The 25,566-nt window shown below is 37.8% G+C and overlaps 3 protein-coding genes across 20 annotated transcripts in view; 2 read left to right on the top strand and 1 right to left on the bottom strand.

Moving 5' to 3' along the window:
* Nucleotides 1–15,149, top strand: part of rnf220b (ring finger protein 220b) — a 35,325-nt gene extending 20,176 nt beyond the window's left edge. Inside the window, exons 3-16 of one of the 3 annotated variants that reach the window (XM_028026817.1) lie at nucleotides 3,475–3,601; nucleotides 4,545–4,587; nucleotides 5,231–5,323; nucleotides 6,083–6,125; nucleotides 6,427–6,516; nucleotides 10,254–10,297; nucleotides 10,619–10,700; nucleotides 11,014–11,110; nucleotides 12,382–12,441; nucleotides 12,579–12,634; nucleotides 12,768–12,852; nucleotides 13,586–13,694; nucleotides 14,351–14,425; nucleotides 14,512–15,149. In XM_028026817.1, the coding sequence (XP_027882618.1) occupies nucleotides 3,475–3,601; nucleotides 4,545–4,587; nucleotides 5,231–5,323; nucleotides 6,083–6,125; nucleotides 6,427–6,516; nucleotides 10,254–10,297; nucleotides 10,619–10,700; nucleotides 11,014–11,110; nucleotides 12,382–12,441; nucleotides 12,579–12,634; nucleotides 12,768–12,852; nucleotides 13,586–13,694; nucleotides 14,351–14,425; nucleotides 14,512–14,583 (1,076 nt within the window). In that variant the 3' untranslated portion in view covers nucleotides 14,584–15,149. Of the gene's footprint in view, nucleotides 1–3,474; nucleotides 3,602–4,544; nucleotides 4,588–5,230; nucleotides 5,324–6,082; nucleotides 6,126–6,426; nucleotides 6,517–10,253; nucleotides 10,298–10,618; nucleotides 10,701–11,013; nucleotides 11,111–12,381; nucleotides 12,442–12,575; nucleotides 12,635–12,767; nucleotides 12,853–13,585; nucleotides 13,695–14,350; nucleotides 14,426–14,511 lie in introns of all 3 variants that reach the window. The other 2 variants (XM_028026816.1, XM_028026818.1) reach the window with 2 other exon arrangements.
* A 1,456-nt stretch (nucleotides 15,150–16,605) lies between these two features.
* On the top strand, nucleotides 16,606–24,627 carry guk1b (guanylate kinase 1b). Of its 4 annotated transcripts, XM_028028585.1 has the most exons (9): nucleotides 16,606–16,690; nucleotides 17,714–17,830; nucleotides 17,998–18,039; nucleotides 20,644–20,754; nucleotides 21,722–21,818; nucleotides 22,880–23,018; nucleotides 23,163–23,247; nucleotides 23,325–23,410; nucleotides 23,494–24,627. In XM_028028585.1, exons 2-9 carry the CDS (start codon nucleotides 17,719–17,721, stop codon nucleotides 23,521–23,523), a joined length of 702 nt encoding a protein of 233 aa, XP_027884386.1. In that variant the 5' UTR covers nucleotides 16,606–16,690; nucleotides 17,714–17,718; the 3' UTR covers nucleotides 23,524–24,627. The 4 variants fall into 4 exon arrangements, with proteins under 4 accessions (XP_027884386.1, XP_027884387.1, XP_027884384.1 ...); XM_028028586.1 differs by lacking the exon at nucleotides 20,644–20,754; XM_028028583.1 differs by having other exon boundaries at nucleotides 23,325–24,627.
* obscna (obscurin, cytoskeletal calmodulin and titin-interacting RhoGEF a) overlaps nucleotides 24,229–25,566 on the bottom strand; it is a 49,227-nt gene continuing 47,889 nt past the window's right edge. For 10 of the 13 annotated variants that reach the window (XM_028028563.1, XM_028028565.1, XM_028028564.1 and 7 more), the window contains 3 exons: nucleotides 25,382–25,478; nucleotides 24,998–25,147; nucleotides 24,232–24,902 (listed from right to left, as the gene is read on the bottom strand). In XM_028028563.1, coding sequence (XP_027884364.1) covers nucleotides 24,722–24,902; nucleotides 24,998–25,147; nucleotides 25,382–25,478 — 428 coding nt within the window. In that variant the 3' untranslated portion in view covers nucleotides 24,232–24,721. Of the gene's footprint in view, nucleotides 24,903–24,997; nucleotides 25,148–25,381; nucleotides 25,479–25,566 lie in introns of all 13 variants that reach the window. The other 3 variants (XM_028028566.1, XM_028028569.1, XM_028028576.1) reach the window with 2 other exon arrangements.

The following is a 25,566-nucleotide window of genomic DNA, read 5'->3' as shown; positions in this document are numbered from 1 at the left end:
CACTATGAATTACAGAATGGACGCACCTCTTCTTAACAGATGTGATAATTTTATGTTTCTCCCATTTGATATGACAACACTCAGCTCTCTGACAAGAGTATTTGGAAATATTTTCCAGATCTACTGTTTAGTATGGTGGAGGATCTGTCATGCTGTGGGCATATTTCTGTTTTAAAAGCTGCAGAAAAACAGTGATTAAAAAATAATAATAATCAGTCGTCCTCTCCCCTTGAGTATCTCATTGAGTCTTTCACTAGGATAATGACTCAAGACATAACATAACATTTATTCAATATAGAACTTTTGTCTGGTCATATAATCATCCTTTTTTTTTTTACAGCCATCTTGTTGCCCAAAACAAAATCTGATAAAATCATGCATCATAGACAAGAGAGTTCAAGAGATTAGCAAAGAAAAATGGGAACATCTCCTATTTTCTTATCATGAAAGAAAAGTTGCTTCCCTATTTGCAAAAGAGGATTGTATAAAGTATCAACTCCAGGGTTACCAGCAGTTTTGCCATCTGTAGTTTCAAAAAAATGAAAGATTAGACTTATTTCTGATCCTTTACAAACTCAATAAATATACTAAAGTTAAAGTCCTGTTTATTTGTTAGACGATTCTGCTACAATAATGATTACCTTATTTTTAGAACGTCTGCACATCTGTATCAATGATGTGAATGTATTTCTTCTTATCTGTATTTGTCAATTAGTGGACGACAGAGTTACTCACATTAGAGAACTTCTGTCAAAACATTTTACATTGCTGGTGCAAAAGCTTCATAGAAACAGAGAAAAGGCCCTCTCCCATGAGGGCTGTGGGAGAAAACGGCAACTGGACAAAAATCCTAGACAGTCAGGAAACAAGGTCTTGAACTGGCGAGACACAAAGAGAGAAAGAAGTGAATCAGACATGGAGACAGTGAATCCATTTGGAGATGGGCCAGTCAAACTCAGCACATCCCAGAAAGAGCGGGCCAATCCATCCGAGCCAGTTGCCGTAGTGAGGGAATGGTTAACAAGCCCTGCAGGCAGGTTTTACAGCCCCTGTTGTGTGTCTCAGACCCCCCAGGCTGAAGAGGGGCTGAGGTTGACTAATACTGACAGGTTTTATGTGGGCAAGGGCTGAGGGCAGCGAAGGGGTGGAGACGTGTGAAAAGGTACTCATGAACCAACAACTAGTGCTTACAAGCGTCTAGTAGGGAAAGTATGTACACACACAAACACGCCTTCATCTCTGCATCCAAACCACAAACACTCTGGCACCCCACACCATTAAAGCAGATGTCTGTGAGGACCAGAGGTGACGGATGGATGGTGCATCAGGGGGGAAGGCTGTAAACAGAGAAAAAGAGGGGGAGGCTTATCCAAAAAGGGCACCAATAAAACACCTCAAAATCAAATCCCATTGCTCTTATCGCGGCGCCATTTAGAGACGTTATCTCTGCAGGTAATGTGGTTATAAATTCAATTTCACCACACAGATTTCATTGTTTACTGATGCCTGCGTGTTCCGGGCGGCAGAGCGCAGAAAGCCCAGGAACGTTCAATGCGTGTCGGGAAAAGTCATTTGGGCTTCCAGGAGGGGATGCAAAAAAGGCGAGGGAGGATTGGGAGACAGGGTGGTGGTGATGGGCAGAAAACATGTCACACTCTCAAGGACACCTGACTCCAATTTCTATTTTCCATCCCATGTTTTATTTACAGGCCATTTGCTCCTATTTGGCTCCTCATTATGGGGCCTCATAGCTCAACTTATGTCAGTCTTTACAGCAGATAGTCTGAAGTTTCGCTGGTCTGTTTGAGATTGAGGCAGGTGAAACTGTTTTTATTTTCCTTCCGGTGTTTGGATGCTAAGTTATTTCATTGATCTGAATCAATGAGTTAAACTTTGATTGCCTAAATAAATCTGTCACTTTTTCATAACTTGTGAAGATAGGAAATTAGGTGCATCATGCCTACTGGCTCTCTCCTGATGATTGATGGCTTTCAGGAGTAAATCACCTCATCTACTAGGTAAAATCTTGATATAGTAGAGCTCTTGAGGCTCCTGGCTGCCTGCTTATGGCAGTAATCCATCAGTAAGGCCCAATGGGCCGAGCGGCCCTCCAGGGTAATGTTCCTACTGACAGCCTATAATGTCAACACGCTGACAGCAGGGGGCCGTGGCGGTGTGTTTGTGTCTGTTCAGCTTGATTTTTCCTTCATTTAAACTGACTAAAGGTCTGCTAAGCACACTTTGTTCTGGTTTCAGCTACGAATGGCGTTAACTAAGCAAATAACAGTGGACACTAAAGTAATTTAGTGAAATGTACATCCATATTGATTAAATATTTCTTCCTCATTTACAGAGGCTTGTAAACATATTCATACTCCTTGAACTTTTTCATGTTTTGTCACGTTGCAAGTACAACTTTTATTGCTGGGATGGCTCTGCACTGATTTTTATTTAGAGGAATCAGAGTAAAGGTTCTGAGTACAGATCCACAGAGCACTTTCCAATTTTTTTTTATAATAAACATCAGATTATTTTCCTTTTACTTATCAATTATGTAGCCATTTGTGTTGATCACATGAAATCCTAATAAAAACCAGCAGATGTTTCTGGTTGCAGGGTGACACAATGTATTAAAATAATAATAAGAATTTTTGCATTTTCTTTACATTAAAAGTTGTGATGGCAAAAAGCAAAAAGTTCTACAGGCATCAATACTTTTAAAAGGAGCTATATCCAGCAAAAATAATTTATTTGACTCTGTTTTCAGAATAAGATATTCAATTTGTAAGTTTTATTTATTTTAGTTTTTTAAGCAGTTAAAAATAAACTGAGTAAAATCTTCATCCCTTGTTTTCCATTTATATTTGTTTGGATACAAAATGAGCAAAACCCTAATATGATGAGAAACTACAAAACATCCAATTACATTTCATTAAATTAAAGATTTTTACACTAAACTTTGTCAATAAATTTATATATAAACCCAGTGACGCTATTTTTCACTTAAATTTCAGATAAATGTTGCAGTTGACATAATAAATTTTTGAACTAAAACCATTATTGAAACACATTTGATTGAGCATTTCTAACATTTGACATGTAGGCCAATTTTAAACCATTTTGCTCTTTTCCATAACACATCACAGTTTCGTGATGTATTGTCTTTCTAAATCACACAATCAAGATCTTATGAAACAAAAACAAATGCTCAAACATTAAATATTTCATAAATAGGTCATAATTTCTAGACCATCCTACTTATTCAAAGTTTCATAAATAATAAAAGACAAGGGAATCCTGAACAACAATTGTAATCATAAAACAAAAACATTTCCACTAATGTCACTTCACTGCCATTTTTTGTATCATATAAACTCAATAAGTGGGAGGAAAATGAAAATATAGTTTTGCAATGCTAATTCGTTTCTTCCTGATAGTAAATGTCTCTGCTTTGTCTTCCCTTGGTCTCCTCAGGTAAGTTGAAGGGTCTGTACGACACTAAGGCCCCAGTGTGTCCAGTCTGCCAGGCCGTACTGCGACCAGGAGAGCTGCAAGATCACATGGAGCAGGAATTATCCAAACTCGCCCAGCTACAGATCAGGTGCAGCACTTTTATTTTAATTAAACTACAAACAAACTGTAACGCAATTTAATAATAACTTATAGTAATTATTTTCTTGAATATGAAATGAAAGGCTTTGTCATCATGCATGCTGACCTTCCTGCTGGTCACATCTGTACCTCCACCTCCTAACTCTTCTATATTTCCCTCCAAGCTTTCACTTTGTCTATTTATCAGTTTATGGTTTTTCTGTCTGTTTTGCATCACTGTGTCTCCGCTCTGTTCAGCTCCCATGAGATAACTCATGTTGACACGTTTTGTATCTAAAGGCCTCTCCTCCTTTATTCTGCCCTGCTGGTATCTCTCATCTTCTTTGTCACCTGTGTGTAGTGTTTACAAGCTGCCTCATTGTTCCTCACATATTTCATATCACAGCCTCCCTGGGCCTCTGGGCGACAACTCGTACAGCGGGCTATAATGATAATGTCCTTCTAATGGCTGATTTGAGCCTCTACACACACAGTAACACACAGAGGCTCTTGCCGTGTAAAATTCAAATTTAGACGCATGCATTACCTGCTGCTTTAACCAGAAGAATGATTCCTCCAATAAAGACATTACGCTCCAAATCTGCTTAACGACCGCTCCATGGACAGTAATGGTTTCAAATTGAACTTTGCCCACAGGGACACTCCGGATCTCGGCGTGTGCGGGCGTGTGTGTGTGTGTGAGACAGAGAAAGAGCAACAGTGTATGAGAGTAAGGGAACAGTATAGGTTGGCAGACATGAAGTGTGAAGGATTGAAATGAGTTCTTACACAGACCTGAACACAAATGTAAATGCAAGAGTTTGTAAAAGCGCTGGTGTTAAAATAATCCATGTGGTGTTTGTGTATTTTATTAGAAGCTGTGCACATATGAGACATCTTTCTAATTGTATGGCAAAATAAAAGCTTTTGTTTTTTTTGTGCCTCTTCTGTAGCCCCGCTACACTGCAGCACGACCAACTCATAAGAACATCGAAGGTCAGTAGACATGTGATCCCTTCATTAAACCTAACTAACTCATCACACTGTTGTGTATTTGCCAAGTGTCTGAATGTGGCTCGAAGATATGCAGCTTTAACTTAATAGTACTCCAATTTCCAGCTGCCATTGTATTTTGACCCCAGCTAAACCACCTTACCACAGATGTTTTTAGATGTGTTGAAAAATTTTGCAACACGAGAGTTACAGCTCAGAGATGCAATACTTACCATAAATGTTCTGCAGCCTTACTAAAAGTCACAAAGGCTACACAGATATTCTTAAAGCTTTGCATGTCAAATTCTGAAAATGGCTGACTTGACAAGGCGCTGCATTTAGTTTCAGATTTCAGCTAATAATTATTTGACCGCTTGGGGCATTGACTGAGGATAGAGAATTAAACTTTCAGCCCCAGATGGTCAGGCGATCAGTATGGGGGAAAAAAGAGGCGTGTCATAAACAAAATAAAATGTACTCATGTGATGTGTAACAAATTCAGCTTAATTTCTTCACCTTCGTATTAACACAAAAACATGTTGTGAAATATGCTATTATAAGTGTGACAGCAGCTTGTTGCAGCAGTTTTCTCTCATTCCGCTTGAGTTGTTATAAACTGTATTTAATTTCTTCTCTCATATTTCAGTCTCTAACGCTCTCTCTACACATCAAGCGTGAAGGAGGATCTCCCACTTCACCGTCTCGGCCATCTGAGGAACCGCACTCAGACCGATACCAGGTACCACTTGGAAAAGCAACACAATGCATGTCAAGTTGTTAGGATTTGTTTTATTTATTGGCTTCCTGTAGATGTGTAAATATTTTCTGGACCATTTTCTCTGAAGATGTAAATTTGTTGTATATTTTATTATCTAGTTCTTTCCCGAAATTTTCAATCATTTACCACAGCTTTATTTTATTTTTTACTTTTTCCCATTATTCTTTGTTTGTCTGTTGAATTGTACAGGGTAAGGGTTCAAATTAAATGTTTAAATTGTTTTAAAATTAAATGATAATATTTTGCACATCACATAAGCATTTTGGCACGTCTGAGAGCTTCTGTACATTTCTGACTAATTTTAATTTAAGAACACCCCGCAGAGCAATTTCTACAATCCACAACTGTTCATACTATGGATAAACGGCATTTGCAAAGTCTCACAGGAACTGAAATTAGAAATACTTTCAGGTGATACCAACATATTTTGCTTTGGGGAGACTTTATAGATGCTTTTAGAAAATGACATCATAAATTAATAAATTGAAACAGTGGTTTGATTTGAATTGTCAATAAATGTAAGTAAAATAAAGATTATGAAAAACAAAAAATCTAAAGAAATACTCTGAAGTATTTCTTTGCAAATCTTTTTATGATTTTTAATATTCTGCAGACACTAAAATCTACATTCTCACATATATTGTAAATAAATAAATAAATAAATAAAATACAGTTAAAGTTGTTATGATGACCTTAATCACTTTATCTTGTTTGCTGCAGACGTTTCTCAGAGTGCGAGCCAACAGACACACAAGACTAAATGGTAAGTTGATGCAAAGTGGTCTAAATGTTGCTTCTCTGCTCCGTAGGGTCACTTTGTGTGCAACATAGTCCAGTGTTTAAAGTCTGCCGTGTTAAGTAGCTTCTAATTTATAGACTTAAGTAATCAGAGTTGCCTTTGTTCACACACGGTCGCTCAGTCATGTGTTAGTTTTTTAAAGCCCTCCCTCACTCCCCGTGCAGATATCTCCCCTTTTTTCCCACACAATCTCCGCTGGCCTAGCGCCCACACGAGCAGAGGAGCTATTAACCTTTCCAACTTTGACCTCTTGATATGTTAACAGTCGACGACCTCTGCTGGTGCAGGTGCTACGTCAAATCCGCCCCATTGCGCCCACACAGCGCAGGAGCCCACCTAGACTGCACACAAGCTGGTAAGAAATACAGAGTAGCACTTCTTCTTTCTCCCTCCCCAACCCTCACGTCTGCGTGTAGAGTCCTGGATGTGACATGAAGTATGTTTTTACACAGGCCAAATACCATGTTCCATCAAATTATATTTCTAAATGTTTCCAAAGATTACTGTCTGGTAAATATGGACAGTCTGGATAATAATTTTAGCTAATAAGAATTTTAAGAGAAAAAATTATTAGAAAATATTCTTCAACCTGATTTAATGTGAAAATAAATTGTTTTTTTTGTTTTTTCACATGAAACCATAGATCAATTGTTGTTCATATAAGTTTATTGACCACTCAGTTTGCTTATATCTCCTGTAAAAGATCCGCACAAAGTCGGCATTTAGAAAAAAAACAATTTCAGTATAATTTTGCTTTAATTTTGAATACCGGAACAACTTTTTTTAGCAACCTTTGTATGAGGTTCATAAATGATCAGCGTACAAAATTTAATTGACCCTTTATGAACACATAGCGATCAAAGATAACTTTTTTAAAGAGTGAACTCTACCTGAGATAACTAGGGCTTTATTGCTCAGTAATAATCAACGATGGGATCCCAGATCATTAAAAACACCTTCAGCTGATGTTAAGTGTCCCCTGAAATGACAGCGGCTTTTATGGACTTGCAGCTGTAAATGTCATGAATAAAGAGCTGCTGCATTAATCTCTACTGCGATGATCTACAGAGTGAAGCTGGGGGAGGATAAGTAGCTGCTGGTGGGATTTTTCTTTCTTGTGATCCTTATACAACTCTTACAAATGGTTGGTTTTGCTCAGTGATGCTTTAAAAATGAGTCTGAAATGATGCTGCCGTTCTCTCATGGTGGGTTTCGGAGATTTTGTTTTCTCTCCCTAACCATTCTCTTACTGTGCGCAAAAGAAATATCAACTTACTGTCCATGTTTGTTTTGTTTCTTTTTGTTTTTTTTACAGTTCCAGTTGTTTAAAGCTTTTTAATGGTTGCTTTGACTGTTGATGAAGCCATTTCCTAATTTATGCAGATCAACACACATCTTTCTGACTTTCCATTTCAAAAAGTGGCCTACTTGCAGTATTAAATTATCAGCATGTAGTCACATTAGAAGTGACTACATGATAATAAGGTGATTTTAGTGCAATAAAGTGATACTGCGATCAACTGAAGCTGAGTCCTGGAGGTTTTCTAAACCCTTACCCTTCTCCTCCATTATGGAGGAATCGGACACTCTTCAAGAAGCTCAGAAAACTAATGATTTCTACTAAGTAAATATACACAACTTAAATGCCTGTGGTTTGTGTGTGTTATGGGTGCCATTTTATGTCATAAAATGAGGGACAAACTTGTGAGAAAAATAAAGCTAACCCTGACCACATAAGACTAAATACTCAGGGAGCTCCTGAATTTGATCGCCTGATGAAAACAAGTTGGGTTCATTTTAAGGATTTATAAGCAAAACACAGTCACTTGGATACGGTTTTTATATATTCTAGCAACAGAAAAAGAGGCAGAATCTCATGCTTTTATCCCCCTTCAGTGGCTATCAGACTGGACAGATCCCACTGAGATGAAGTGGCTTCTACCTCTAAATCAGACTGTGGCATAAGAGCTGGACTGAAGAAGGCAAAGCAGGAATAAAATTGATTAATTATTCCTAACATCCATTTTTAATTTGCAAGTTTAAAATCAAAATAAGAATTAATGGAGAATATAAATTTGTCAGACTACAGGAAAAAGTCAAAGTCTTTGAGTCAAACATGTTTGCATCTCTGCCTTTACAAATAGGGGAGCCGTCCCGATTTTATGGCAACTGTGTGTGTCATCTGAACAGATGTCAGTAATTGTATTATTCTAGAGAGGAAGAACAGGGATATATTTATTCTTAAAAAGAAATATACTTCAGTGTGTTGAAATATTTAGATATTCAAAAATGTATTGCCAAAAAAGAAAACAAATTAGTATTTTATGATACTGTATATAATCAAAATGGTATTTTTTATATTCTAATCTTCAATTTTAAAATTATTAATGATTATTCTGAAAAACATTCTAACAATAGTTTTTCTCTTGCTTTTCTTATGATACAATATTTCAAACAGAAAATTACTTCACTAGTAGAGTAATTAAAACTTTTTTTTTGCTCTTTGAAAAATTAAACTGAAAAATCACACAAAAAAGCACCAACATTTACAACTAAACTTCTAGTGGTTATTTTGATGGTTAAATCTTTTAAATTGATAAATATTCTATGTTTGCTATTTTCCATACTATTTAAAATAAATTATCAGCAGGACTACACATATCAAAACACTAAAACTAGACATTAGAGTGCTTCCAGTGCCATTGAAATGTGTTTAAATATTTACATTAGCAAGTGTGTTGCTGAAACACTCAAAAAGGTCTTTTCAATTAGACCTCATTCAACTCCACAGAAACAATTGAGACGCCCTAACACTGAGAAACATGAGGTTAAGTGCTAGAAACAAGCGGAAAGGTTCTGAAATAGGATTCAGCGATGGAGTAACCTCCATAAATGTTTTGGTAAAACATCGCTTTTGTTTGTGGAAGCATTTGTAACCAGACATCATCTCAGGCCTGATGCGGCGATGAGACCAGATGCAGCGTTCTGACTCTAACTCACAGCATACTTGTTATTATCGTCCATGGAGATGCTCCGGCTCCTGGCTGACTCCTCACACTCAGTGTGCTGCTGCTGTCGAGGTCTGTTAGCCTTTACTGGGCTTTATAAACGGACGGCATAATGAGCTTCTAAACACACGTCAGAGAGGCGAAAAGGAAGGAGCAGGGAGGAGGTGCCCCTCCGCTGATTAATCAGCCTCGCTCTCTCTTTGTTTGATGAGCTCTTCCTCATCTATGACCATCTCTTTAACCCTCATTATGTGCACTGGGATGGCAGCACTCGGGTCACGGCTGTGCCCCGGATCCCCATCCGACTTTGGCCCGGTGTCATCCAGCTCACATTAGAGGGCTCTTAAACTTAATGCCCCCTCATGCGCTCAGGAGCGTGTGAGGGAGAGGAGGTGCTGTTGGTGTTCTGCTGTGTTAACTTTAATATTTTCAGCGGGGGACAGTGTTCGCTGAAATGACAGAAAAGGGCCCTGATGTCACAACTGGATACATTATGCAGCTCATCTGATTCACTGTCATTAAGGAAAAATCATTTTTAAATATTTTGAAAGTTGCGTTCTGCATCGTTCCGTAGACAAGTCAAATGAAAGTTTAAACTCCATCATATTCCACATGTTTGTTAAATGTTCATGTTGTTAATGCCATTACTGCAGTGAGAGATCATGTTACAATCAACCTTGTAACATATTTCTTTCTTCTGAAAGAAGAGCCTCCCAAAAAGCCTTTTTTTCCTAGAAAAAGGCTTTTTGGGAGTATTTTGATATAAAAATCAACAGTTTAATGTAGCATCTATTTTCTGGTCAGATCATACCAGATGATAAATTAATAAATAACAAACTTAAGATCTTTGGTGAAAATTCAGAAGAAACATCTCAGTAGAAGATAAAGTTTCCAGTTTTGGCACCCTTGATGAAAAGCTTTAAAAAAACTCTGAAATCTTTAAAAAATGGAACCTTTTACATTACTTTAAAAAATAATGACAAAGTTACTGGTATTATAGTGATTTACAAATTTAGTATGTTGGTGAGGAGTATATTTCTAAATTCATAACAATCTGGTTTTTCTACCTTCTGTCTGTTTCCAGTCAGGATTGGGAAGCTGAAGAGGAGAAAACCGGAGGAAGGACAGGTAATTTCTTTTTTTTTTTTCTCAACTCGGCACAAAACACAGATGAAAGCATTTATTTCCCTGACATTTTTCTCTGATCTCAGATTAGTATGGTGTAGCCTGCTGATCTCAGGTTGAGAGAATGTCAGGAGTCCAAATGCAGAGACACTGTTGAGTTGCTTTGTTCACATGGCATCAGGATCGCTGTCAGTCCGCTGCGTATCCATGTGAAAACACCACCAGCTATAAAAGCACAGATGCCGATAAGCAGCTGCTGGCTGTGGGGCGACATACAGGCGTACTCATGCAGATGGTGAAGCCTGGTGCTTGTGCTTGCTACAGGAGGCTTCAGGGGACCCGGTGCCGGTGGAGGACGAGTGGAACGAGAGGAGAAGGACACAGATGACAGCGATAGGATTTAAAGGTAAGCAAGGACCTGTGTTTGCATAGATGCGTGGGCGTGTGTGTGTGTGGGATCTTATTCAGTGGAGAGTGAATGATGTGACTGAGTGACAGTGGAAGAACCACTGAACTTTTCAGTCCAGATTACGGTGGGGAAACATTCCCTGGAGGCTCGCTTAAAAGTAACAGTTTCTTTTAGCAGGGAGGAAAGCTGAGAGGTCACGGCTTGCTGCGAGACATGACCTTTCCTCTTTAACTGTGAAATAAGAAATACATCACCTCATACAGCAGAGAAACAGCTTTGTTTTGGTAAATATTCAAAATGCTTTCAGCAGGTGTGACACTAGTGAGCACGACTTCTAGGGAGTGTCGGGACAGCGACGCTGACCTGGACGTCGATGGAGACGATACTCTAGAGTACGGCAGAGCGCAGTATCCTTTTACCCTGAATGCAAATATATTAAAAACATTCAATTACATGTCTGAGTAGGCAGTGAACTGAAGAAAAGAAAGATTGCTGTGAAGTCCACAACTTGATGCCATTAGCTGGGTCTCATTAGATTTTTTCCCCCTATAAACAGAAGCAAACTGCACTCCTTTAACTTGGGTACGTTAACCATCATAGATCTGCTGCGACACAGTGAAATTACAGATTACATTTCTGAAACCCATGAACATTCTCAATGTCCAACCACACACAAATATCCTTCTACTCGTGCTGTTTTTATTTATTTTTTATAATTTCTCTCTTGCATGTTGCATCTAGAAGATTTGCAAAAACGCATTCAATAATCCCTTTTTCTCGGTGCTGATTTTGTTGTCAACTTCTGGTTTCTGCCAACCAGTGCTGGACAGATGTGAGGAAATTTGGAATTTAAACGTAAACACACAGAGTGTCTGTTGGATGTCTGTGTCTCAACATTTGGATGCATGATGTTCCTTCATAAATTGTTCAAAATATATTTTCTATCTATTTTGTTTCTTTTTTTTTTTTTTTTTACATTTTTAACTATCAAGAGAATATGCCTCACGTACAAATTCTAAAAAATTTTAAAAGAAAAAGTGCAATTTAAGAAATCTTAAAAAACAAAATTAATTGACCACAGATAAACAGATGATCACTGCCTTTCACCAGTATACCCAGCCACATCTATAGTGAAAAAATATAATGAAAAAAAATCAACACTAAGATCTGCAGAACTCCTGAAGACACAGGGTTCTTTAAATTATAATACATAAAATGATAAATAAATAACAAATAAAATGTATTTATTAACACATAAAAGACAATCATTTAGTCTTTGTGAAGTTAAACCTCATAAATTTCTAAAATTAACTGCCTTTTAAATAATTTTGTGGAAAAAATATATACATACCTAAATGTGCTATTAAACTGTCATACATCAACATTGCGTAGTGAGGTTTCTTTTTTAATTTGTCTTTCTTTTTTTTACCTAACTGTCTTAAGGTAGCATTAGAAATATAATCCCCTCCTCTGGCATTTTGTATGTGTTATATATATATACTGTATATGGACAGATTAAATCAAAAACAAAATAAAAATGATTATTAAAAATTTTACAAAGTGCCTAAGGGCTAAAGTCTTAAGTCTTGGGAATTATTTCTTGATGACAGTATTTATACTTGTTCTCTAAATATGCTGCTTGTAGTTGGATGTGTGTTTTTCCTGACTGCGGCTGCAGATACAGTGAGACGGATGTAATCCCCTGCTCAGCAGAAAGCTCCAAAGAGTCGGCAGCAAAGTATGTAACTGATGATGTCCAATTCACATTAAACAGTCAGACAGATAAAAAAAGACTATCTCTGCTCCCTAATTATTGTGAATTTATTTGCAAAGCTGCTTGGCTTTTTAACATGGGCTCTGGTTGTGTCTCAGCAGCAGCATGTTGCCTGATTCCAGACTGAAGCTCGACTTTCCAAAATGGTCAAACGATGGTGAGTTACACCAAGTGGAAATAATGTACTAGATTTTTTTTTCAAAGATTTTCTTCTGAAATGCCATCATTACCTGTTTTAAATGTTTCAAAGTGTTTACGTAATCATTTATCTGTTTATTTCTTTCTGTCAGGGAGTCCTTCTACAAGTAGTGGAGATAAGCAGGACACTACCGTAGTAGGTCTTCCCAGAACCTGCAGGAATTCAGAGATAGAGCCGTAAGTCAGGCTTTTCAGCATGTCATCAACTTTCACCTAGAATATTTAAAACTTACTGCTCTTTAGTTGTGCAGCACTCAGGAAGTTGCTTGATTTATGTCAAAGTGATGACAGAGAAACATGAGTTTAATGCTCACCACGGAGCTGATGGTGGTGGTGCTGTCCTATTTCCCAGCATGCACAGGGTGAACGGACAGAGTGAAACATTTTCAGGTGTGAAGGAGCCAATTAGAGCTGAGCAGGTGTGACCGTGGCTTTCTGCAAACCATATTTTGGCGGCTCGGTTCTCCATCAGATCAGACTGGCTGCCCCCTCAGCATGATATACAACACTGTATCAATGTGATGATCTCATCCATCAAGGTCCTAGCAGACCATGCAAGCATGTACACATGTTTCATCACACTTAATGCATTGTGTCCCGCCTGTACAGTCTGTTTGCACATACAGTCTATCCTGTAATTGTGTGTCTGTTTGTGTGAGGACAACCCTCCTCCCGCACCTCCACAAGCCCTGTCTCCTTCCTATGATAAATGAGACAGCCAATGCCGGCAATGTGATTGCTGCTAAATTTCATGCTCAGTGTCCATGTTGGCCAGCGAATAATTTAATCTGTCTTCAATTTTATAAATGACTCTCCAGTGTCAGCGTAACTCACGCACCTTTCGCTCTGTCATGCTGTTACTGAGCGCGCTCAGCTCTGAGTGTGTGTGTGTGTGTGTGTGTGCCTCCAGGCTTTCAGAGGACTCCACGCCAACAACCCTGGACGCTCTTAAAGCTCGGATCCGAGATTTGGAGAAACAGCTGTCTAAAGGAGACAGATTTAAATGCCTCATCTGCATGGTGAGTATGATGGCAAATTAAACCAACAGAGCAGAAATGCAGGAAGGAAAGAGAGCAGCAACTCCAAAACTGCTGAAATCCCTGCAGGGACCTGTGTTTAGGGCTATAAATCTACATTATTAGTCATGGTGTTTCACTGGAATATAAATATTGCTCTTTGTTTAATCATATATGCAAGTATCATCTACTGGTTTAGATTTATAAGGCTTTCTTTTCATGAAAAACTGTAGATTTTTAACAGAAATATTTAAAACTTTGAGGAATTTGCCTTGACTGAATTACCTAACATTCCACCTCATAGTTTATGTCATTTTCATGCACTGTTTGAGTAAAACAACAAAAACTAACAATACTTAGGCTCTGAAACCACATACCATTTAAAAATAAAAACACATCTCTTCGCAGAAAAAAACATATTTTGTCTAATTTTCTTTTCTTCTTCTAGATAATAAAATAATTTCCCCTTTTCTAAAAGATTTAAAATTCTGAGCTACTATGAATATTTCAAAATTAAATGATGCTAGTCTTAACAACAACGATTTGTTCCAATAACATCTCGTCTCCTGTTTCTTCATGGTGCTCTCTTTTCTTAATTTCCTAAGGACATCTAGTGGCAGCTTTTCAAACTACAGCTGTGTGTTTCTGTTTGCCTGCAGGACACGTACACAACACCGCTCACTTCCATCCAGTGCTGGCATGTCCACTGTGAGGAGTGCTGGCTGCGGACGCTGGTAAATCCTCCGATTATGTCCACTCACACAAACAGAAAAATTAACTCTAGAGACATTTGTGGACTGAAGACGTCTTTCTGTTTCAGGGAGCAAAGAAGTTGTGTCCTCAGTGCAACACCATCACGTCCCCTGGAGACCTGAGGCGGGTCTATCTGTAGCTTGCGGGAAGAGAAGAGGGAAATATCTCAGTTTCAGCCAATCAGAGGTGGCGATGTTGGGGCAGCTGGTCTGCCCCGAATGTCCGCCTTCATCTTCACATGCTCCTGTTTTTAAATGAACTACTAACATCCTCTAATGTCCTCTGACCTGCTCCCAGGTCGACTTTTGTGCTGCAGAATGAAACATCAGCTGAGAGCTCAGGCATTACAAATGCTTTGGGAAAATAATAATTTATCTTTTTTTAAAATCTTTTGTCTGTTTTAAGGGGAAAATGTTGAACTCAAATGAACTGAAAGCACATGTACATAGTTTTGTGTATGTATGTATTGAGTGCTGTGTGTATATGATGTTGACTAGCACAACAGCCTGGTTGTATTTACTGTACAGACTAACGTCTTTGTTTAGTTCCTTTTATATTTGTTGTTTGTACTATTTTAGGTTTCAAATGCTCCCTGTAATTTCATCTCAATTAGTCACATTTTGTCTTTACCAACACTTTTCTTTCAATTGCTTTATTAAATGTACTTTTTATCAACATTACTACATTAAAATGCGTCGAACACTTGTTTTTCTGTGTATATAAATAATTTGAAAGGCAGATATTCCGATATTCGTCAGCCTCCCACTGTAAGGATAACCGCATGTGGTGCGGTTGCCCTTTAAGAAGTGAGTCGAGCAGGATTAGCCAGATAGAGCCTAATGCAGCTCATATGGAGGTGAGGAACATTAAACCTTTGCTATTTTGAGCCTGTGAGACCAACCGTGGCCTAACACCTAAACTTTTGAGCCCAGTGAGTAAACAGCCAAAGATTTTCACAACTTAACATTTGAAAAAATACCATTAAGGAAATGTGGGATGAGAAACATCTGACTTCAAGTCTCCAAACTAGACCCATGTTACCAGCTTAAGCCTCCAAAAAGTTCTCAACTTGATTGCTATGTAAATGTGCAGCTCATTTTCTGTTGAATCTAAGAGGAAATACATAAATCCAAGCCAAAATGTATTAGTTCATGTCTACATTTTGCGGATGTACACAAAACCATTGCAAGGACAAAGGAACAAAAGTCAAAGCAGGTTTAGGGTTAGGTCAGGTGAAATAATATCCCAAGCTGCTCATTATCACAGGTCAGGTGGTAGTAACACTGTAATGCAGGGACATTTTCTTTTCCATAAGTGACAAGAAAACTGGCTAGAGCAGATAGAAACCTGTAGGAAATGATGAGGGACTGAAGTGCAGGTTAAAATTTCAGTGGATACTGACTCTGAACATGCAACCAAAGCTACAATAGAATGGTTTCAATAGAAACACATTCATGTCTAAGAATGGCCCAGTCAAAGTACAGACCTAAATCCAATTTATAATCCGTGGCAATTCTTGGAAAAAATGGTGTTTCCAAACACCATCCATCAAGTCTAAGTCTGAACTACCTTGCAAAGAAAAACAGGCAGGTTGAGTCTTTAGAAGTGAAAAGTTAGTAGAGCTGCAACTGCAGGGTGATTATAATAAATGTTGACTCTGGGAGGCTGAATATAAATATATATGGCAAAACTAGCAATTTTTCATTTGAATAAAGTTTCAAAAACAATTTATCATTTTCCTTACACGTTAGAATTATGCACGACTTTGTGTTGGTCCATCATGTAAAATCGCAAGAAAACATATTAAGTTTTGTGGTTCTAATGTGACATAGGAAGTTAAACTGTCTAACCAGTTTAGCAAGACGCTCTGCCAATAACACCTGTGCTTCCCTTTACCGTCAGCCATCATCTGCATTAGCAAAATCCCAAAGCATGTCTGCAAAATAACCCTTTGGTTTGAGTTTGAAGCCACAATCCAGAAAACATTTTGATGCTTCACCAACAAAAGCATAACTGAATGAATAATAATTTGTTCCTGAAGATTAGCCTATCTTATGCAAAGAGGACTCACATGTGATTGGTCATTGAGCTAAATGGAGATGGTGGTAATTCAGACTGACAGCTGCTCCAGTGTGACACAAACACACACACTGGGATTGCACTCAGTCCATTAAGACGCCAGGCTTAAGAATCGCCTGTTGCTGAGCGTCTCTGCAGAACAGACGATTCAGGCGCAGCGAGAAAAGGTAAGATGGACGTTTTACCAAACTCCTTAAATCTAAAGTCAAACTAAAATATGGGGGTAAAGGGACAGAAGAATATATAGTAATGCAGCACCATACAGATACAGAATCACAGCTGTATCTGTGATTGATAACCAGTACTGGTTATTGTTGAGTATTTATTGACTGATAAATTACAATTGTTTTTGGGGTTAATTTAAATAAATGTATTTGATGTGTCACTGAAAATAACATGAGTAAATCTTCATTTTACAGTATGTTGAAAGCAACGGCTTCCTGTTGAAGTTCTTCACCAGCTTGTTAATTGTCTTTAATTTATGGTCTGTTGTTCTGTAAGACTATAGAGATAGATCTACTAAAATAACCGATAAACCGCAGTAGATATCACTATATTACCATCAGAAATAAACATTAAGCAAGTAAATAACAGTAACAACTAAAGGTTATTGAGGCCTCTTAGAGATAATAGAATATTATTATGTTCTTAGGCAGAGACTCCTGTGTCATTACATTAGTATGTTAATTGTTTTGGTGTCCCTGGTACATCGTCCTCTCTTTGTGGCAGCAGGTAAATAGGCCACCTGTCCCAGATCTAATTAATCCTGCTGACTGACCCATCATGACTTCATTAACAGCCACTCCTGATGTTACTACCCTCAGAGGCTCTGGCTGTCTTACAGGCCAGCTATTAGGACATAGAGTAATTGTTTAATTAAAGAGAAATTTCTTTATGCACAGCGGTTGCTAGCAGGGATTGAAATCCGCATATTATCAGAGCAGCAGCTTGTTTTTAACCCTCTGTGTGAAATGCTCCACCTGACAGCGCAGTGGATCAAAGGATTAACCTCAGTGCACTTTAGGACGGCTAACAGGATAGCTGCTGAGCTTCAACGCCGAGGAGAAATGGCTTACACAACTCAAAATCGTGGCTTTCTATTACTTTTTTTAATTAGAAATTTACACTACAGTCCACACACTCTTTTTGTTGTGGTACCGACAATCCTGAGCATTCGGTGTTTGTTTCAGGAACAATGTCAGGACCGAGGCCCGTGGTGCTGAGTGGTCCCTCTGGGGCAGGGAAGAGCACCCTGCTGAAGAGGCTGATGAAGGATCACGAGGGAGTGTTTGGATTCAGCGTGTCACGTATGTCTGTGTGCCAATTAGTGATTAGATTCCATAACATGAGAGTAACCGAAGGAGGAAACAATGCCGACTGTCTAATTCAACAGATTCTGTTATTAAGCTGAGGATTTTGCAGCATCTGGTTGATGATCTGTAAGTGCTTTTTAATGATGCCATGCTTTTCTCAGACACAACAAGGAATCCTCGACCAGGGGAAGAAGATGGCAAAGGTATGGAGGCTCTGGCTGCAAGAAGGCTTTTATAGGTGACATTTTTTGTAGAGTCTGCACAAGCCATGGGCCGGTATGGGATTCCCATCATCTAATAACCCTCAGTAATAAAAATAAAAAAAGAACAGGGTTTCATTAATTGTATTTAGACCAAAGTTGAAAACATAAATGTGTGACATGATAAAATTCCCTTTCATTTAAAGAAATAAAAAGCAACTTCAATTCCCCTTGAGATGAAAAAAACTTTTTTAAAAAAATCACGGTAGAAATCAGATATTTTTATGCGCTGTATAAAAAGGAACAACCTTGATTCTTCTCGCTGTCTGAGATTAAACCAGACTAAACCACTCCTGTTTCAGGTCAGTGAGGATTACCAAAGTGATTTGGTAAAAATAATGAGATTTTCTTGCAGTTTTGCTGAACTTTCATTAGATTCAGAAGTCATTTAGTAGAATTGGCTTTCAAACTACATGGCTTGCTTCAAACATTTTGGGTCTCTTTGCACAAGCTTCTCACCATAGTTTGCTGGGATTTTGTCCCATTCCCTCTGACAGAGCTGGTGTAACTGAGTCAGGTTTGCTTTGCTCACACACAACTTTTCAGCTCTTCCCACAAATTTATCAGAGCCTTGTGTTGACCACTCCAAAACAAAGACTTTGTTGTCCTTTAACCGATTTGTAACTCTTCATTATTACAGGAAGTCTATTTTATACCCGAGATATTGAGTGGACCAATCTGTCCTACATCAGAATATCTCATAACAAGTGATACCTCACATTTGGGATGATGTTCTCAGACTTTCAACCATTATTTTACAAGAATCACTTGAGATAAAATGTCTTTTTTCCAAGGGTGACCTGTCCAAAATGTAACAGTAGATTCATCGGATCACAGGGCTTCTCTCCAAATATTAAGGTCATTGAGTGCATTAGATGACAGTAATCTGTCATTATGTTATCTTCAGAATAATTGCTTCTTTTTTGAGTGACCTTTCAAAGTTGGTTTCTTTTTAGTATGGAAAATCAAACTCTTACCAGCTTGTTACGTCTGCAGATGGATCTCTAGGAGAAGGAGGAAGCTGTGTGCAAATATTTTAGCATTTCTCATCTTGTAAAGGCCAATTGTTCTCTACAAATTCTTATGTTGTGAGGATCTACTACTCGTTATGGGGTCAAAAGTCTGGGCCCCATAAGAAGAAGTGCAGTTTAGGAGTTAGATTTAGCACTAAGGTGTGAATTGAGTTTAGGTTAGGTCTAGGGTTAAGCATATACTTATTAGACTTAGGGTAAGGCTCTGTAGGGAAACTATAAAAATGAACGAAAAACAAGATAGAGAGTCATACTATCTTCAGAGTGAATAAAATTATGTTTTGGGATAAATGAAACGGTCAAAAACAAGATGTGGCAAAAAATAGATTACATAAATAACCACATAACTGATTATTTACAACTAGTTAAAAAAAACTTTAACCCTGAGATAGAAGTAAAATCAATGCAGTCAACCAAAATTCCTCCTTGAAAGCAAAATGAGAGAGCACCAAAACCAAACAGAAAAAAACGGATTTTAGCAACTTAAAATATGTTCTTTGCTAAAAAACGTAACTAAACAGTCACCCTCCTTCTCAAATGAGTAAATACACACTCCTTTCTGATCCCTGCAATGGAGTAACCTGGTAGATTACACAGGAGATGTCCGGTGAGATCAAACCCATAAGGTTCTCACACCTAAAAAATCCAGACCTGTGTCTGAACCGCAATCTCACAGTTTAAGTACTCTGCTTTACATGCTGATTAGGTTTAGTGGGAAGGGGTGCACTCACCTGCACAGCTAAGACACACATGCTGTATTACATGTAACACCCAGAGTGCTACATGTAATACAGCAACCAGCCTCTTTAGAAGGTCTGTTGCTATTGAGGCACATATTAATATGCTCTTTTTGCACCAAAACCAATCTTATTTGGGGCACAGAAATCAACTTCATCCTGAACCGTATGATAGTGAACAGTACCAGGATGTTTCTACTCGTTTCATTGAGGCACCGTTGGGCATGTGGAAACTGAACCCAGGGATAAACCAGTTTACTTACTTGAAAAGAAACGAAACCTTAGAATCCTTTGTAGAATGTAATAAAAAAGCAGAATTTGTCTTTCTTGTCAGCAACGGAAAAGTTGCTGTTATTCAGCCAGCTGACCAGCAGTATGCAACAACATATGTGGAGGAAGGATCAGATGTTCTATCTTTCATGAAGCAGGACAAAACTCTTAATGAAAAGACTGTAAGCCATGTGTTCTAAAACTGAAGTGTACCTTGATACCTACATCCGGCCCATGCCTAGTCGGCACATGTTTGATGTTTTAGCATTTTAACGCTGTGTTAGCATCACTTTGCTAACACACAGTGACAACTCAGGGCAGACATGGAGTTGAATTTGAACCTAGACGGTTGTCATAAAAGTGGATTTCCCTTCCCTCCCCTTGCTACAACTGCACTACGACACTTCTTACTCCCAAGTGAACTGCACAAATAGTTTTTGTCACCTTGTGTAATCCCCTTCATTTAAAGGGATAAACCTCTTTCTGTGCCTTTTTTGTTCTCTCCATAGGGCTGAACAAGCTCCCCATGCTTCTGGGGGCTACTTTACTGCCTGTAGCAGACGTCTTTTCCTCTGAAACCTCATTTTCGTGTCCAAACGAATCAGAACACAAAGATAAAGGTGATCTTTATCACTGTGATTCCTCATCACAGCTTGTTAAGATAGAGGGATGGGGGTTACTTTCATCACCCTGGCATGCTGTCATTGGATTTATAAGGGAATCAGTCATGATTATACAAACTGTAATAAAGAACGGGAATCAAGATAAGACAGTTTGCACTTTGGAGTAAAAAGCTTTTGAAAATAGCCCCCTGTGATGCCTCTTTAGTGATTCCCATGTCCAACATCCCATAAAACTGTTCCACCCTCCACTGTAGCGAAGTGAGCGCTAACCATTTACATCCGACCACTAGCGTCACTAAATCATGGTTTTCAAATAAAAAATATATCTTACTCTTTATTTTCCTTTTCTGATTTTAAATGTATGACTATTCTTAAATTCCTTAAGCTGTAATTTAGCCAACTTTGGGTTAAAAATGATCTTTTTTTTTTTTTTTAAATCATCCCCCAATTTTAATGATATTTACTGTTTCCAGCTCACTTGTCATTTTTCTTTGGATCGTATTCAGTTCCAAATGCATTAGTTGTCATGTTATGTGGAGTTTAGTGGTAGAGGTAGAAATGTGTTTGCTTGCTTCTGAAACTTTGTGGTTTTAGTTACCGAGAGGTTTTGACACTTGAAGGATTTTTAGATCATTGGATCTGGTATGGACATAACGCTGTTCTATAACTTTTAACATTTTTATTGATGGGAATAAAAAGGAACATCATTAGTGTTTTTTTATGTTGATATTTGGCTCATACTGAACAATGTTTAGATACGGATTTACAGCAACAAAATAGTAACAAGTAAAACATTTGTAAACTTAGCTTCAATTGATTAAATTTAATTTGAACCTGATTTTTATTAATTGCCTGTAATCCATGTTGCTTTCTACTATGATTGTTGTGCATTATATCTATTATTTTCTAAAAGCAGAATGTTTTCTGTCAGATCTAGCATTATAACTGATGATGCATCTTGCAGACTACCACTTCACAACTAGAGAGGCCATGCAGGAAGGCATCGACAACGGAGAGTTTATTGAGAATGCTGAGTTTTCTGGCAACATGTATGGAACAAGGTAACATATGTCATTATGTTTACAAAAACTTTTGGCACATTATGAAATGTCAATATCAAATGTTTTTCATGGAGAAATGCATATGATTGATGCATGTGTATTTTTATGTATATTTTTGGAACATTTATATTCAGCCTGGTTTACTTTGATACCCCTAAAGTGAAGCCAGTGCAACTAATTTACAATGGTGGTGGCAGCATCATGCTGTGGGGAGCAATAGTAGACATAGATGGAATTAAATCCAGGGCAGTCCTGGAGGAAAAGAAGTGTTACAATAACATTAAGGATATTAATGTTATTGTAGCATCTCAAGGACATCTGTAAAATGATTTGAAGTAAATAATCACAATTTTTTTCTGTAAAAATCAAGTAAATGTGTGACAACAATTCTGGTTAATACAAAGATTTGCTGTCTGCTGGCCCTGTTTGACCAACACAGGTTTGGTGGTTAATCAGCTAAATCTCAAAGGGTGGGATTTGAGCTTCACTCATCCAGCTCCAGGTGTTCCTTAATAACACAAGGAGGGCATTAATCCAAAACAAGTTTAGGTGGGATTCATTATCAAAAAAGGACTACTCCAATGCTTAGACCCTCTAATATGTGAGTAAAAATAGAGCGACAGTTCAAATCTTAGCACCTTTAATAATGAAATTCAAGCACAGGAAACTTGTATTATAAATTTAAGGATACTTACCAAAGAAAAAAACTCATAGATACAAGAAGTAGGCGTTATAAAAAGAAAAATTAAGGAATATTTATTAATAGCAGACAGGTTCACATTTCCTAAGTGGCAGATGGAATTTGAACCTATAAGTTAAAAAGAGCACCACAGCAGCTTAGCATCTTATGAGTCACCTTTAATCTCTCCTTATTCTGAAGATAACATTCACTCACTGAGTCTGAGCAACTTGGATCAATGCAGCGATCCTTTTACCCTGGTCATTGGCTTTGTAAAGAGCAAAACTGCATAAATGCATCCAAAACCTGCTTAAACACAACCAGATACTCCCTGTTTGGTCTCAGTTGTTCTACATCTCTCTGCTGTCATGTTGGCTTTCAGTAAAGCTGCTGTGGAAGATGTACGAGCTAAGAATCTGATCTGCATCCTCGATGTGGATATCCAGGGGGTGAAGCGGATTAAAGAGACTGATCTGGACCCCATCTACATCTCCATCCAACCTCCATCCATGGAGATCCTGGTAATGCAACTCATATATGCCTGTACGCCAAAATTTTGTCTACTCTTAATTAAGCTGGTGTAGAGCTGGAACAAAATAAGTACAGTTTTAAGTGGCTTGTGAAGGAGTTTTTAATGATAAAGGTGATGTCATGTTCTGTTTTAGGAAAAACGCCTGAGAGACAGGCAGACAGAGACGGAGGAGAGTTTACAGAAACGTCTGGAGGCTGCACGCATCGATATGGAGCTTAGTAAGTTTCTTCACAATCCTAATAAAACACCTATTAGTAAAAATACAAAAGGCTAAACAAGATGAAATTATTTTTAGGTAAAGAGCCTGGAGTGTTTGACATAGTTATCATCAATGATGACTTAGAGAAGGCCTACAAGGAGCTGAAAGAAATCCTCAATGAAGTATGTAAACCCTGGAACAGTGGCTTTTATCGATTTGTGTTTAATGCACAAGTTGCAGTATTTTATTATTTCTCTCCTCACAGGAAATCAAGAAGGTCCAGGAGGCTAAATGAACCAAAATCAATTACCCACTTGCTTTGCTGCTTTTGACTCTGATCAGAATAACTCTCCCAGAGAATGAACACGACTAAAGAAAAGAGCAGAAAATATGTTTTTTTTATTTCTCTTTACATTTCTCTGCGCCTGTGCTGTTTCCATGCAGGTAAAGAAATGCAAACGTTTGGGTTGAAATGTTTTCATTGCTGAGCAAGAATTTGTTTTGTAGTTAGCTAAAGAAAATCTGGTAAAATGTATGTATGAATATCTTAAAACTGTATAATTTGAAACTTTCTTCTGGCCTCTATTAAACACCTTTGGCACTTATTTGTTATAGCAAATTTAGGGTTCAGAGTATAATTTCTCAGTGCTTTTTAGCCTATTTGAAGCATGAATGTTCACAATTAATTGATGGGAGATATTTTCACTGTAGTCAGCCTTTGAAATATCTATCTTGCAAAAATCCAGCTAGTAAGAAATGAGATGTATGTATGGATAAACGGATGGATGGACGGCTGGATGGAGAAATCATACTTTCATAAACTGCATAGAAACCCAGCACTACGTACTGTATTTATGCATACTTTTGCTCAACACTAATATTAAATAACTGAAAATTTTCTTCACAGAGAAGACTTTGTATTTTGTAGATTTCCACTGATGTTCAATATCACATATTTATACAGAAATGTGGATAAATAAAGAGATTGGGGACATTAACAAAGCACTTCTAGTGTCATTTATTATATTTTTTCCATTCACTTCAAGACAGGAGGTCATTCATAAAACACGCATTTTTCTATTTATTCGTTGCAAACTTATGAGTAATATAGTCTGGAATATATTTCTGAAATTTTCTCTTGTTTTCTTAAAACACACAAAAAAAAGATGTTACATGTAAGACCAAACGTGCGTCTGTTTGACATTTTAACAGATAAAGGCAACAAATCACTTTGAGAGCAATTAAAATCTTTCAATTCATGCATCAATGTGCAGTCCTAGCTAATCCCTGATATGATTCCATCAAAACCAAATCAAAAAGATTTCACAAACTGAGACTCATTAAGACGCGTTCAAAGTCAGGATATTTCATTTTATGAAACTAACTTTTTTTTGTTTAACAGAAGAAAAGTCACACCAGAAAAGATACAATTGCAGTAATGTATTTTTTGTTTACAACGATGAAGAGGTTTTGTGTTTGTTTGTTTTTTTACCTCACTGGAAGAATGGCCCCTGATGTTTTGTGCACACCTGATCTCGTTTCTCCTCTTTCTGCTTGAGGAAAGCTCTGAGCTTGTCAGTGGAGAAGCACACTTTGGAGGGTCGGACTTTGTGCGGAGCCCGATGGGCGCGCAGCCACGGGTTCTGGAGACACTCGGCCGATGTTGGTCTCCCCCTGCAAACATTTTTTAACCTATCAAAACTGTGTGTTCTCATCAATATTTCATATTAAAAAATCCAATCTAATCACTAACACTGAGAGACACTCACCAGGATTTATTATTCAGGCTGTTCTTCATGAAATTTAAAGCTCCTTCTGACAGACCAGGGTAACAGCGGCCAAATTGTATCTTTCCTTTCTTAATGTTTTTGTCTTGCTCCCAGCTGTGTTCGGCATAAAAGGGACTGTCGGCGCTCAGCCTTGTGGTGAAAATTTACAAGCAGATAGAATAATTAGATATGTTGGAGCAACAAATGATGCGCTCTGTCTGTAAATGTCTTTAATTTTCTTACATTTTTCCTTAATCCTGAAGAGATCTTAAAAAAAATCCCCAACAGCTATATAACTATATATCATTTTAGTTGATCTTATATTTAACTAAAAGAAAAGAAAATCTTTTGTGGCATTTTTACATTTGTTTGTTCAGTGCTTACATGATAAAGGACAGGACTCCAATGGCCCAGATGTCAGTCTCCGGCCCCACACCCTGACCCTCCAGGATTTCTGGAGCTTTAGGAAGGACAATATAGACTGATAAAAGCAGAGAGAAGCAGAGTATTGTCCATTAAAATATAGTTGAATTTATTCTCCTCTTAATATGGAAAATGGTTAAAATTGT

Source organism: Xiphophorus couchianus, chromosome 9 (assembly GCF_001444195.1).
Source record: "Xiphophorus couchianus chromosome 9, X_couchianus-1.0, whole genome shotgun sequence".
Lineage (NCBI taxonomy): Eukaryota > Metazoa > Chordata > Actinopteri > Cyprinodontiformes > Poeciliidae > Xiphophorus > Xiphophorus couchianus.
The sequence above is the reverse complement of the archived record's forward strand: the minus strand, read 5'-3'. Positions and strand labels throughout refer to the sequence as shown.